The sequence below is a fragment of the Emydura macquarii genome, unplaced genomic scaffold, assembly GCF_026122565.2.
Source record: "Emydura macquarii macquarii isolate MOO-44397 ecotype Brisbane River unplaced genomic scaffold, CSIRO-AGI_Emac_v2 contig_3720, whole genome shotgun sequence".
Classification (NCBI taxonomy): Eukaryota; Metazoa; Chordata; order Testudines; family Chelidae; genus Emydura; species Emydura macquarii.
In genome coordinates this window covers 51,614-66,563 of record NW_027133857.1, presented here as the reverse complement: position 1 = coordinate 66,563, position 14,950 = coordinate 51,614, and the positions used below count along the sequence as shown (strand labels likewise).

The window sequence follows — 14,950 nt, the reverse complement described above, 5'->3', positions numbered from 1 at the left end:
AGTATACATGCCTGGAAGTTCCATTGAGACCCCCCATGAGGGGGATTCAAGCGACTTCCCTGTGTACATAAACAAACTTCCCCACATACCCTCCCCTCATGGAACTCTAGAGGGAAATGAAAAGCAGATAACTCTACCTCTCTTTGTTGTACCACCACCTCTGATACAAAGTAAATTAATGAAAAGTCAAAAACTGTGTCCTGCTAATTTGGGGGAGACTTCCCTGTTATGAAAGATTTATTTACACATGTGCCCGAGGTTCCTTCCCCTGCTTCGGGCTCAGCTGGGTCGACTGGTGGGCCTGGTCACACGGCGGTGGAGTCAAAAGAAGATCCTGGCTTGTGGCACAGCTGGATCACCTGTCTCCCATATTCCTCCTCCTCCTCACTGTTCTTGGCAGAGGCCTGTGACTCAGGCACCTCAGAAGTACCATGGCAGTGTGTGGGGTGGTGGTGGGATCTCCACCAAATGTGGCATGCAGCTCATTGTAAAAGTGGCAGGTCTGCAGCTTGGCATCAGATTGGCTGTTGACCTCCCTGGCCTTCTGGTATGCCTGCCGCAGTTCCTTGGCTTTCATGCAGCACTGCTGCTGATCCCTCTCATACCCCTTTGCTTGCATCCCTCGAGCAAACTCCTTGTTGATGTTTCTATAGCTGGTTTGGAGCGGTTCCTGCACAGCCGCTTCTGCCTGCAGGCCCAGGAGATCTAATGACTCCTATCTACTCTAGGCAGAAGTGCAGCTGGAGTGTGTGGCCAGTATAGTCAGCTGGACAATTGTGCATAACAACGGAGAGCCGATAGAGGTGTACTCTGTCACCCATACGTGCATCGTGTAGCCCCCTGAAAAGGCTAAGGTCAGGGCAGGATACAAAAGAGAGCAGATTCTCCCCAAACTGGGGGCTAACACCAAAGTTAGAGTCCCCAACCAGTCTCAAATAGTGCTTCTGATTTCCCACCCTGGTTATCAAGAAACAAAAACAAGAAATACACAGCCCCTTTGTTGCATTTCAGTCTCTGGCTCCCAATTGGCATCTAGGTTCAGTAAGGAGATAAATTATTTAAAACTCTATTCCTCTTTACCAAAAGTTCTCCTAATCCCCAAAGCGTCAGCCATATTACCAGATCAATATTAGTTTGACTCTTTCCCAAAATACCATGCTGCCAGTCCAACCTTTAATAACTAAAACTAAGGTTTATTATAAAAGACAAGAAACAAACAAGACGAGATGTTAAATGATCGAAGTAATCACATAAATATCATTGACTTCAAAATCCATATATATCAGATTCTTAGCAGTATGGAAGTTTGCAGGCTTGCACAGTTCCTCTGGAGTACATCCAGTACCTGGATGAGTCTCAGTCCTTTGTTTCACAGCTTCAGATGTAGAGTAGTTAATCCAGAGATAGGAAGCAGGAATGAAGACAAGATGGAGAAATGGTGCAGCTACCTTTTTATGTCTTTTTGCCATGTAGCCTGTTTCAAACACAAGCCTACAGCACATGTGCATGGAAAAGCACTTGAAGTTCCCTGTTCACAGGCATATCTCTACATGTCCTGGTGACTCAAAGGCGTAGCCCCTGGCTTTTCTCCCTGGGCTATTGTATAGCTGAATTCCATTGATTGGCCATCAATCAGGCTGGACAGTGCTGGTGCTAAGCTGTAGGGGGTGTCACCCAGTAGCACAGCACAAATTTTAGATACAGATATATCTCACACATTCTTAGCTTACAATACAAGATGATACACAGATAGAATCAAAGAATATTACGGTTGGAAGGGTCCTCAGTAGGTCATCTAGTCCAACCCCCTGCTCAAAGCAGGACCAACCCTGACTAAATCATCCCAGTCAGGGCTTTGTCAAGCCAGGCCTTGAAAACCTTTAAGGATGGAGATTCCACCACCTCCCTAGGTAACACATTCCAGTGCTTCACCACCCTCCTAGTGAAAAAACTTTTCCTAATATCCAACCTAGAACCTCCCCCACTGTAACTTGAGACCATTGCTCCTTTTTCTTTCATCTGCCACCACTGAAAAGGAGCCTAGCTCCTTCCTCTTTGGAATGCCGTTTCCTTTCTTCTTTGGTGAGTTGGACGTACAGCAATTGTTTTGCTAGGCGTGTATCAGACATGTGCATGCAGTAACAGTGTTCTTACACAAAGTGGCAGTGTTGGGCTGTTTGGTCACCCTCTGTGCTTAAGGAATAGGAATTTATCACAAGGTTTATTTGGAATGCTGATTTTGATTTATTTATAAAATTTGGACACTCTGGCTTGGTAGGTCCAGGTATTGCGCACAAATGACAGATTACTTGTCCTCCTTTAGAATAAGAGTTTTTACTTCTGGGATCCCATGAGTTTTTCAATCCTTCACTCCTTTTAAACAGGGGTTATAGACTTTTCATAATTTCTATTCTCTGGATAAGAATCAGCAATTTGTGCAGCTTCCAAAATCTGATCAGGGTTTTTATCATGGACTACTGCTCTGGTATGGTCAGGAACTATTTCAAGAAACTGTTCCATAGCAAACAAATCAATAACTTTAACATAACTATTACAAGCCTTAGCCCCCAATCCACTTTTTCATATACCTATGCAGTTTATGAGCAGTGTCAACATAGGTAACATTATCAGATAGCTTAACATTTCTAAATTTCAGTCTATAAGACTCAGGAGTAATTTTTAATCTTTGCAATACAATTTCTTTAAACTTTACATAATATTTTATATATCATCTAATTCCATTTCATTAAATACCTTCCTTGCCTTTCCAGTCAATCTGGTGAGGAGAACAGGCATTTTTCTCCCATCAGGAATTCGATGAATATCACAGTCTCTCTCAAATGTAAACAGCAATTCCTCAACATCTTCATCATCCTTGTATATGGGATAAATCCTTTCCCAGTTTTTGCTGTCATGGAGGGGAGATGGAGCTTCAGGCTCTGGCAGATTCTTTTACTTTTTCAGGACCCAGAGCTGAAGTCTGGCAGCTTCTGGTTGGAGTTGGTGAACCCTTTGCTTTAGCAGCTAGCTGATCCATACGTCTTTGATGTGCTTTTTCTTCCATCTCAGCTATGTACCTGCAATTGAAGATCTGCCAGTCTTTGTTCATGTTTAAACTGTTGCTGTTTTTTTTATTGCTAGCAGTCTAACTGCTTCTGCTTCAGCAGCTGCATCTTTGACAGGTGAGGGCAGAGATTTCTGAGCACTGGCCCTGAGCAAATCTCTCATTCTCGGATCGGAGGTGTCCCCTTTCAGGGTTATTTTTCTATCTTTGAATAGCTGTTTAAGCTCTATTGTGTTCATAGCCTCATAGGATCATGGATCACTCGTTGTGACTAACTTTAGTCTTTTTTATTATAAAAGGAAAGAAAAACAAGATGAGATGTTAAATGATCAAAGCAATCAGATACATACAAATGACTTCAAAGTCCATGTATATCAGATTCTTAGCAGTATTAGAGTGTGCAGGCTTGTACAGTTCCTCTGGAGTACATCCGGATTACTCAGTCCTTTGTTTCACAGCTTCAGATGTGGAGTAGTTGATCCAGAGGTTGAAAACAGGAATGAAGACACAATGGAGATGGTGCAGCTGCCTTTTATAGTTTCTGCTATGTGGCTTGTCCCAAACACAAGCTCGCCGCATATGGGCACCAGGGAGGGGAAAGCAAGTTGCAGTCCCCCTGCTGATGACAGACATGTCCCACTCCCTACATGTCCTGGTGCCTCATAGGCACAGCCCCGGCTTCTCTCCCTGGGCTCATTGTATAGCTGAGGGCCTTCAATGAATCATTAATGCTGACACTAATCTGTCTTGGGGAGGTGGGGTATAACCCAGTAGCCCAGCAAAAATTTTTGAATACAGCTATATCACACACATCCATAAATCTCAGTACAAAGATGATACAATATTATCATACTTAGCAAATTATAACTTTTTCAATGGTACCTGACATGGCATAGCTTGTAAGAATCATTGCAGTTTTGTCATTTTGGTATTAAATATTATAAATGGTCACACATTTCAGACAGTGTCACATACTCACCAAGCTGGACAACAAGGAAAAGGCATTTCAAAAATTTGCAGAGTTTAAGTAACTCTTCTAGCTGCATTCATAACAATCATCACTAGAAAACAGGACACCAGGCTCCCAATTCCTTGCTTTAACTATTACACATGCTTCTTTTAGAGGCTAATGAGTTAAAAGGTTTGTTCAGTCTATAAGAAACTGTACAATTCCAGGAGTTTACTCTCTTCACATTTCAGGCAATGACTTTTCCTTAAGTTCTGGAAATGAATTCACAACTAACACTATGGATTTGTGGTGTTGCAATAAAACCCAGCACTTCTTTACATCTTTTGTAGAGACTGGAATCTTGATTTGGTAGGCAAAGACCATGTTACTCCACTAACATTTCCTCCATTAATTCCGGTTATCCTACTGTTGATTAAAATCTCTCTGAGGGATCATCATAGGCTTGGCCATAACCTTCTCCAGGAATTGCTAGTGCCTTTGGCAGATGTAGACTCTGATGACTTTTGAGTTAGTTCTCTGTGACAGTGGCACTTATGGTCCTCCTTTTTTGTACCCAATTTTATTGTGGTAGCTCTGCAGTTGTTATAGGTTCTGCACTGATAATATGACAAATGCTGTAGTTCAAATTTTTCTAATAGAAGGATAATGGAGCTGATTTAATAAAAGGAACATTACCAGCATATATGCAATGTGCCTAGCAATTTAATGACATCATCATCAGCCAGGTAGAGAACCGGTAGCCCACCGTTGAAATAAGTCAGTGGGCACTTGACAATAATATGTGACATAGTCTCTAGTTGACTGCAGCTTCATCGCAGGTCATCAGAAAAACCCCATTTAAAGAGACTGGTCACACAGTTGCCCTGTCATGTTCAAAAATGGTTCAGAGATGATCACCAGGTGCCTTGGCAAATCAAAACCTGGTGGACAGATGGTTGGGTCAGTGACGAGAGAGTGATTAACGACTGTCGTCATTGACCACTTGTTGCGCCAAGTAGATTCCACCATCATGTCCTGTGGTGGCATAAATGATCGTAATGGGCATCTAGAAGACAGGTGAGCTGGTGGTGGTTGAAGAGGTCTGCGTACAATGCAGGTGGCTATTCTCACGGATCTTAGTCAACAGCGTGACAGAGGCCTTCTCACAGCAAATGTGGGGCGGTGCTATGTTGCTAAGTATCGGCAGCCATGGCAACAGGATTGCCCGTAAGGTCCCGATGACAATATGCATAGCTTTGTTATGCTCTACATCGAGTTGAGCGACACCAGACAGGAGCACAGTACTCTGCTATTGAATAGCAGATGGCAAGGGCTGATGTCTAAGCGTCCAAGCACTTGCACCTTCAGTTGAACTGGCCAATTATCTGAGCAGTTAGTTCTGAGTGCTGATTTTGGCTGCCGTCTTCCTCAAGTGGCTGCAGTACGTTAATGACCTATTCAGCATCACTCCAAGGTAAACTGGGTTTGGATCATAGCTGCAGGCATTGGCCGTTGAGGAAAACATTTAACTCATGGCGTGCGCTTGCATTAGGCAGATGAAATACGCTAGAAACTGCCTTAGAAAAGCTTGGCTGCAGGCGCCATTGACTACAACAGTTTGCTATGAGCTTCATATTTTCATTCAAGACCTTGTCAACTTCTGAGAAGGACTGAACTTGGCAGCTGCAGCAGATGTCATCGGCATAGATAAAGTTACACGAAAGTGTAGCTGGCAGGTCGTTGATGTACACATTGAACAGTACTGGTGAAAGAATTGAGCCTGGAGGGAGGCTGTTGATCTGATGCTACCAAGAAGTACAGCAGTTGCTCTGAACTGCCTGTTTTGGAGAAAGAGCTCTACTACTTCAGCCACCCAGTGTGGGGCAATGCGAGAGAGTTTAAACAAAAGGCCTCTGTGCCACACAGTGTCATAGGTGGTCAAATCCAAAGGATCTTTAATCCTAATTAGAACACAGAAAATCAGTGAAAAAGGCCGTAGTGAGAATTACCTATTCAATAATCAAGCCAGGGCTAAGCATTGTTAAATGGTTTGAGTTAAGTGGGGAGCTTGGTGTAGAGTGCTACTGCTAAGGCTGTGTCTACACTACAGCAGCGTAACTACAGTGCTGTAGTAGTGCTATAGTGTAGACCCTCCCTACATTGATGGAAAGGGTTTTTCTCTCCAAGAGATAGTAGCTAGGTTGAGGGAAGAATTCTTCCCTCAACTGCTGCTGGCTGGCCCTGACCCCCTGTGACTCCTGGCTCCCAGGAGTGGGGGGACATGGACAAGGTAAAGGAGGGGATGCAACCCAAAAGGTCTGGGGACCACTGCTTTAGCTATTATGACAGGCAACTGCAATCTGACTAACATGTAGGACTTCTCACAGGGACTTACATTTTAGTGACTGCGACAGGTGATCATACTTAACAGGTGCCCATTAGCACAGGCATAACTGTATACAAGGTCTACTTTTCCTAAGATGGAAAGTAAGACAAAATATGCTCCTATTTTATAGACACTGTGCAGTGATACAAACCTTTGTATCCCTGTTTTTAACAGCATACACTATACAGTAATGAGTTCCACACCCAATATTTAGACAAGAAGCTGAAACTGAACCCAAAATGACAGTGTGTCTTTAAAATTCAGATTTTAAAACAAAATGGGTCAGGAACCAGGAGAGAACTTCTGCACTGGCAGTGAGACTTCTTAGGACTGTTGAGATCCAGACTCCAAAGTGCTTTACAAAGATGGGTAAGCATCATTAACCCTATTTTATAGCTAGGGAAACTGAGGCACAGAGATACTAGATGACTTGGACTGGGTCACACTACAAATTAGCAGAAGAGAGGGGAATATAACCCAGCTCATCTGATTCTCAGTCCTTTGCCCAATACACTGCATACAGGCTCCATGAAGGAGCCTGCTTAGAGCCCTGGCACTCTCCAGAGTTTAGATGTTCTGTGGAGAAATTCTGCAGAGTCACTTGGGCTAGGAAGCACTTTATGCTGCTCACCAATGCAGCTCTCTGCAGAGCCTAATTGGCATTTCAGAGCCTATCAAGTTATTTTTGGATCTTGAAAACATTTCTCTCAATCCCTCTGGTTATCACATTTTCTCATCAGTACATGTTTTATAACCCATTACCGAGATTGCATAGCCCTTAATAAATGGAAATATTTTCCTTTCCAAAATTGAGAAGCAGACAAAAGAAATAATCAGTGACCACTAGATTTTGTGTTGCCTGTATTACAGGGTGGATTAAGGCAGGATCCGTGGGATTTGAGCCCAGACTCTGCTCTTCTCTGTTTCAAGACACCTCTACATTATATTTATAAGGGTGTTTTGTTCAAGAGAGAAACTGACTAAGGCCTCAACCCTTCCACGATCATGCCCAACTATACATGAGAAATATTGAAACACACCACAAAAATTCTGGCCAATGCACAATGCAACTATAACCTTTGGGTGTGCTAGAGCTCACTTCATTGCTCTTCCCCAGTGTCTAAAAGAACCCCAACTCTCATAGAAAAGCACCTGGAGACCCAGAATTCAGTCTCTAAAGATTTTCAGCAAGGATTGCACAGGGTCAACTGCCCCACTATCAAGTCCCAAAAGGAAAAAAAAGAATGAACTTAACTATCAACTTTATGAAATTTTATGATAAACATAATACATAATTAATAACAATTTTTACAACATAACGTGACTTTTATAATCCACATATATTATCTTCAGAGTTACATATAAACATAAATAAAGAAAACAAATTAAATTTCAATAGGTCAGTCCCCATAGAAACACTGTGAGAAGAAACTCAGGGTTCCCAAAAGCTTGGGCTGAGTTCACCGGAATCTCAGGGCTAGTCTACACATAAAACTTACAGCGGCACAGCTGTAAGAGTGCTTGTGTAGCTGTGTTATGTCGATGGGAGAGAGCTGTCCCTCTGACATAATAAAACCACCTAAATGAGCAGCGGTAGTTATGGCGGCAGGACAGTGTTTGTGAGCAACAAACGTTTTGCCAGCATAAGTGCTAGTGTAGACAAGGCCTTCTTTAGAGTCTTTGATCACCAAATCTACATCGTCTGTTAAATCAAAAGCAACGTTTTCCCTCCACTTGCTTGTAGGAATCTTCAGTTGGAATATTCAGTCTTCCTCTGCTAAAATTACTTTTAGCCAGGAAGATAACTGATTAACCAACCACTTACTTAAATATATACATTTAAAAACGGAACCTATTGAGCATACCTAAAACTAGCACACCCAATGCCAGAAACTTCTGGATGTGGAGTGCTAATTGTGCATAGCAACAATGCCTCAGACACAACTCACTTCTCCCTATCCCCACCATAGATCGCTTTTTCATTGATTTCAAGTACAATCATCCCTAGGTGCTACTTTAAATAGGCAGAATGTAATAATCCAAATTGGAATTACAGTCTGAAACTGAGCAAACTGCTGATGGCTGGCTGGCAGCTGAGCCCAGCTGGGTTCCAAAAATTGCATGGAACTGGGGAACAGTGGCCTGTTTGGATGCTGGGGAGTGGTTTAGGGTGCTATGCAGCTCCTAGGGAGCATATTAGGGTATCCACCAATTTCTTATTGGAGCACAGAGGTTGGTATACTGGGGAGCCCTGCAGCTGCGCATTGAGCCATGGTGACATATTGGGGTGCATCAAACCATTGGGAGTGGGTCTGCCATCCATGCAAGATGTCCCAGTGCAGTGAGGCAAGAGAGGGACAACATGGCAGCCTTTTTGTGTAGCACAGCTGCATTGGGTGAGGTGATCTACAGAGCGACCTATTGATGTGATGTCACTGCCCTGCTTTTTGTGACATAGCCAGCAGTTTCCCATGACATCATCATCATGGTGCTTGGTCACCTGCCAATGGGTTTTGTCCTGGGAGGCTTTTGGGTACACCAAGGCTTTTAGGGGGAGAATGAGGACTTACAGGCAGCCATTTAACAAACACTTGTGCCAGAGAACCACCCCTCCCCCCTGGCTATATGACTGCCCATAAGAAAGATGGCACCACTGGCTTCACAACCCTACTCTACCATGCGGGACTGGGGCGCCCCAAATAAAGATGGCGCCGATCACACGGCTTGCCATTCTGGCGGCCGGAGACGTTTTACGCATGCGCAGCACTCCCGTGTCTGTTCCGTCCCATTCTGGGAGGCAGGCGGCTATTGCGCCTGCGTGTGTGTGTGAGACCCAGGAGACGAGGGGGTGGGGCTTAGTTAGAATTTTGGCGGGTTTGGGGCCAGGCCGGTCCGGCCCGGCTGAGGGGAGCTGAGCTGGGCGCGGTAAGTGCGGGGGTCGGGGCTGTCTGCTTGGAGCGGGCGATCTGGGGCCGTTAGAGGTGGAGAGGGCCCCGAGGGGTCGGGATCGGGATTCGTGGAGGTGCCAGGGGAGGACGGGGGGCCGCCGGGGCGGGCTGCCAGGTGGGGGAGGGTCGGGAGTCCTATGAGACCTCAGTGGGGGGAGGGGATCCCTAGTCGTCACAGGGGAGGTGGGGATCCCCGGGGGGGACTCCCAGGTGGGGCGGCGATCGGGGGTCCCAGGAGAAGGGGAGATCGGGGTTGTGGATTCCTGGGCGGGGGTCCCTGAGGGGCGAGTGGGGGAGTCCAGTGGGACACGGGGTCTGCGCTAGGGGAAGGGGTATATGGGGCTGGCGGGAGGGATCCCATGTGGAAAAGGATCGGGGGCCCCTGGGTGTCTCAGGGGGCGAGGGATCCCCTTCTCCCAGGGGAAAGGGGGGTCGCTGAGGGAGAAGTCCTAGGTGTGGGAGGAGGGGCTGCAGGAGGAGAGGCGATCATGATTGTATTCCTGGGCGGGGGGCCCCTGCGGCGGGAGAGGGAGTCGAGTGGGGAGCAGGTTCTGTGCCAGGGAATGGGGGGTGCGAGAGTGGGCTCTGGAGGGGACCCAGGGAAGGAAGGATGGGGGTTCAAAGAGATGGGCAGTGGGTCAGAAATGAAACAACTGACTCCTTCCCACCACTGAGCCCCATGCTGCATTTGATCTCCTGCTGTACCCACTGGGCCCCTGTGTCATCCCCCGCACTTCACTGTACCGCACCCAGCCCCACGGAATGATAATTAAATGTTATGGCTCCAGCTCCCTTTGCCTCGCTGCATGTGGCTACGTGCCAGGATCGACCCAAGCATTGTTCTTCCGTAAAAATCTAGGAATTGCCTTACTAGCTAGACCCCAGGTCCATCGGGTCCAGTATCCTGTCTCTGACAGTGGCCAGCACCAAGTGCTTCAGAGGAATGTGCAAGAATTTTGCAGTAGCTAGATATGTGGCAGTCTGCCCCCATGAAAGTCTCATCCTACACCATAACATCTAGCGATGTGCTGTGTTTTTCAGATATTTTGTATCCGTTTATTTTTAATGTTTAAATGTTTAATTTTTTTAAAATCCTACTAAATTCATCTGAAGAGAGCTTTGAAAGTTTTAATTTCAAGTGTTTATAATTCTCTTACCTGTGCTACACCAAAAACATTCACCTATCTCTGTGTGATACTAATGATGTATCGGCCACCATAGTTTCTAAGCATTATCACTTTGGATAAAACTTTTCAAGTTCCTTTAGAGCTTCTTTTAGGGCTGGTTTACACTAAGAGCTTACACTGGTTTAGTCTCTCAGGAGTGAAAAAAATCCAGATCCCTGACAGATGTAGATGTACCGGTGGTTCTCAACCTTTCCAGACTACTGTACCCCTTCCAGTAGTCTGATTTGTATTGCACACCCCCCAAGCTTCATCTCACTTAAAAACTACTTGCTTACAAAATCAAACATTAAAATACAAAAGTGTTACAGCACACTATTACTGAAAAATTGCTTACTTTCTCATTTTTACCACATAATTATAAAATAAATCAATTGGAATATGAATATTGTACTTACATTTCAGTGTATAGTAGAGCAGTGTAAAGTCATTGTATGAAATTTTAGTTCGTACTGACTTTGCTAGTGCTTTTTATGTAGCCTGTTGTAAAAGTAAGCAAATATCCAGGTGAGTTGATGTATCCTCTGGAAGACCTCTGCATACCCCCAGTGGTACGCATACCCTGATTGAGAACCACTGGTGTAGACAACACAAGGTCGATGGAAGAATTCTTCCCTCAACCCCTCTCAGGAGGTGCATGGAGTACCATCACCAATTGGCATAGGTATTGTCTACACTGAATCGCTACATATCCATACTTCTCTCTCTCTCTGTGAATATATATATATACATATACAAACAGAACAACCACGTCATGTATACAAAAAATCTAAGAAACCATGTTCCTTGATTTTAGTGGTTTTTGTTCTCCCTTCTCCCATTCTGTTTCTTGCTGTCCCTTGTATCTTCTGACTTCAGGAGTTAAAGTCTTTGGGGCAAGGGTCATATCTGTTTTTCTCAGTAGTGCTCCGAGCACACTTTTATCCACGTGGCTCTTTAGTGTGAACCAAATGATGTTTTTCCCCCTTATATAAACTTTCCAGACTTTTGTTTGGTGATCTCTAAAGCACAGTTCGATGTCTTTGGGGAAATCTGCATGTCCAGTAAATTATAATAAGCGATAGGGGAAACTGAGTTGTTCCCATGCACCACCATTTGTTTTCTGACTAGTTAATAATACCAAAGTTTGGTACTCCAGATTTCTAGGGAAGTGTCCATCTGTATGGGTCATCACATATTGAAATAAAAACAGGTCCATCTATTTTAATGATAGTATGTTGAAAGAAGCACTAGTAACCTAGAAATAAGAGACAGATTTTTAAGCGTGAGAGTGATTAACCATTAGAACAAACTATCAAAGGAAGTGGTCGATTCTCCATCTCTGGAAGTTTTTAAATCAACACTGGATGCCTTTCTGGAAGATACCCTCTAATCAAACACAAGTTATTGGGTTCAATACAGGAGTAACTGGATGAAACTTTAGGAAACGCTTGGGTTACCCAGGAGGTCCAAATAGATGAGCTATTGGTCTCTTCAGGCCTTAAAATCTATGAATCTGTTAATGTGTTTGGGTGATTTGTTTTTTAAATAAGGAACCTAATGTTCTGATGTTGCAAAGAGCTAAGCGTGGAGCCCAGTTGACTTCAGTCACGGACCTCAGGCCTGCATGTAGTTCACTGTGGGATCAGAATCGAAATGCAGAGAAATGAAATGTGACATTATGCAGGCCCTTAAATCAAAAGTTAGAGTTCACATCTAAATAAGATGAGATACAAAAAGTAAGCATAGTAAACAGAGGGACTGGGGGAAGAAACACTTGCTAAAAGGAGGTGGGCATGATTTGTTTGTTACTTCTGAGTTACTTTGGTATAAATGTGACAAATGAACCTGTAATTCAGTGTCTAAAAAGTCACTGTGGATCCTTACAATAAGAAACCAATGGGTGCATAGTTCATGGATTATGAAATCATATGTACCTGCAAAACAGAGGGTTAAGTTTGCCTTGCTAAGGGAAGCTGTGTTGTCTAATGGTCAAGTCGTGCGACTGGATTCTCTTCCCTGTTCTGCCATTGATTTGCTATGTGGTGGTACAGAAGTGTAAACTACTTCAGTTTGAAGCTTTGAGAGGGTTATCATCATCTGTGTGTCGGGGGGGTGTGTGTGAAATAATGAAGTGGCCTAGACAGCGACCCTTGCAGTTCTAAATAGTTAAACACATTAAAAAAAAAGTTGATAATTTATGTCCCTAGTTCATGCATTGAATCCTTGTTTTATTGTCATGCATGTTAGCAATATTGCTGCTTTTCTCTCCGTAACAGGTGAAATTCTTCCTTTGGAGACTCTGTTGAAGCAGTCCTGTTGAAATCATGGATGGTGAGATCTGCAGCTTTTCTCCTTCTGCTCCTCCCCCCTTCATCCCCTACCCCCATTTGTTTTACACTTAGGGCCAATAAATGAATGTAGTTAGTGAGTTAATGAGTTCAGAGAACATGCTGTAAACTGCATTTAACTAGTGTAAAATTAAATCATGATAACTATTTATTAGCAGATGCCTTTGAGGTGCAGAGACTAAATCCCCTTCCAATCTATACCAAATGCCTCCATCAATCCTCTTCCTCTTGGGCTGCTTTGGCACATCATCTTCAGCATTAAAGGCTAAATTACGAGATTGTTCTTTCCTCTTAATTTCATCTCCTGTCAGTCTGTTTCGTTTCTTTCTTTCTGCTCATGTTTCTTTACTGCCTGGTCCCTTCTGTCCCTGCACATGTTTCCTTGGTGCTTGATTCCCTTCTCTCCCAGACATGCTGCACAGCTGCTTGGTCCCCATGCTCTAGATATGCTCGCCTTCTCCCCTGATCCCATTGATATTTCCCACTGATGACTGGCAATTCTACCCCCACTGGTGACTCTGATCCCTTCGGACAGCTCCTATTTTTACTTTTTCAGATCTCCAAGCTCTTTGTAATGAGGCTGCCAGCGAGGAAGGGCTAGCACTGTGTGGCCTGCCAGCTTTCTGCAGGCCATCAATGGACCACAGTTTGGAAGCCTGTGCAATAAACCAAAAACTAATCTATAACCAAAAAAAAATAGATCATATCTAACAAGAGTGGTAGAAATCTCCTGTCATTCCCTGTGTTTCTGCCTGCAGCTCCAATCTACCCCTCTTGATCAACATAGCTGACAATTTCTGCTTCTTGCTTCATTGTTTCCCATGTAATTTTTTTTATACATAGCAATTTTAAAGAAAAAGTGTCTAAGACACGTTGTTTTACATCAGACCAAGAGATTGGAAGCTATTCAATGTTCCATTGTCTTTCTTTTTTAACAGCAGTTTCCTTTGGGGCTAGATTATGGTGGTTTTAATAAAAGGAAAATCAGTGATCTGATTACATCTAACTAGCCATTGGCTTTTCTTTGTAATTAGATGTGATTGGAATATCTTGGACATATATTACATTGCAGTTTTCCTTTAATTGGGCTGTGGTGACTGTTGGTTTCATTTGTTTGTTCCAGGTGATGATGACTTGGAGCTGTTGGCTTCCCTGTTAGAAGAGAGTGAGGCAGCTGAGAATGGGATTTCTCCTGAGGAGACCGGAGCTCACTCAGATGAGACTGGAGAACCAGATGAGTACGATGAGCTGTTTGACGCAGAGGATGATGCATCCTACACTGAGGAGGTTGATGCTGAGGAGAGCGAAGCCAGTGAGCAGAAGGAAAATGTGGCTGCGTTGTTTGGAGATGTGGCTGACCTGGCAGAGGAGGAGGAAGAGGAAGAAACTGTAGAGGAAATATCCTCTTCTCCAGCTCTCAATCAGGAGAAGGAGAAAAACAATCAAGATTTGCAAGGTTTCTTAAATAGCAGTTTTTGTCTAATTTGTCATTCCCTTCATGCTCATGCTCTTCAAATATATATACAAGCTGCGGTGATCACTAGAGAACTGATTGGCTACTGGGATTAGTTAGGGTTATAGAGCCCTTCATCTCAAGATACCCAATTCAACTCCAGCCCTGATGGGAAGTGGTTGAAATTTCTCGTGAAGACTGTTGAGTGCTCTGGGTTAAGTAAGCATATTGGGTTTAGTCCACTTTTAAGTGTCCACATGGCAAAATTTTCTATCCCAAATGCCACCTTTGTCAATTGGCCCAGCAGAGAGACCAAAGACTGAATGAGCCATGGAGACAGAACTACCCTCTCACCACTGGAGGTGGTTCTAGTTAGGGTTGAGGTACATTAGCACAGCAATACAAGGAAGCTTACCTGGCAACTTGTACCCATTCTCTGGATAAAGAGTTCTTCACCCTCTAGGACTGTCATTCTGGCACCTTTCACCAGTACAAAAAAAACCATCACACACTTACACTTCAACAATAGGGTGTTCATCAGAATTGCTTCTTGTGTGTTTATGGATCTTTGAGGCTGAATCTGATTGGCTTGGTTAAAGTCTTAATATAAAAATCAGTATCAGACTAACTTAAAGG

At 43.9% G+C, this 14,950-nt stretch overlaps 1 protein-coding gene across 1 annotated transcript in view; it reads left to right on the top strand.

The window, feature by feature from the left end:
* The first annotated feature begins 9,223 nt into the window (after positions 1 to 9,223).
* MCM10 (minichromosome maintenance 10 replication initiation factor) overlaps positions 9,224 to 14,950 on the top strand; it is a 30,792-nt gene continuing 25,065 nt past the window's right edge. The window contains exons 1-3 of the mRNA XM_067537296.1: positions 9,224 to 9,324; positions 12,790 to 12,844; positions 13,985 to 14,317. Coding sequence (XP_067393397.1) covers positions 12,838 to 12,844; positions 13,985 to 14,317 — 340 coding nt within the window. The 5' untranslated portion in view covers positions 9,224 to 9,324; positions 12,790 to 12,837. The remainder of the gene's footprint in view (positions 9,325 to 12,789; positions 12,845 to 13,984; positions 14,318 to 14,950) is intronic.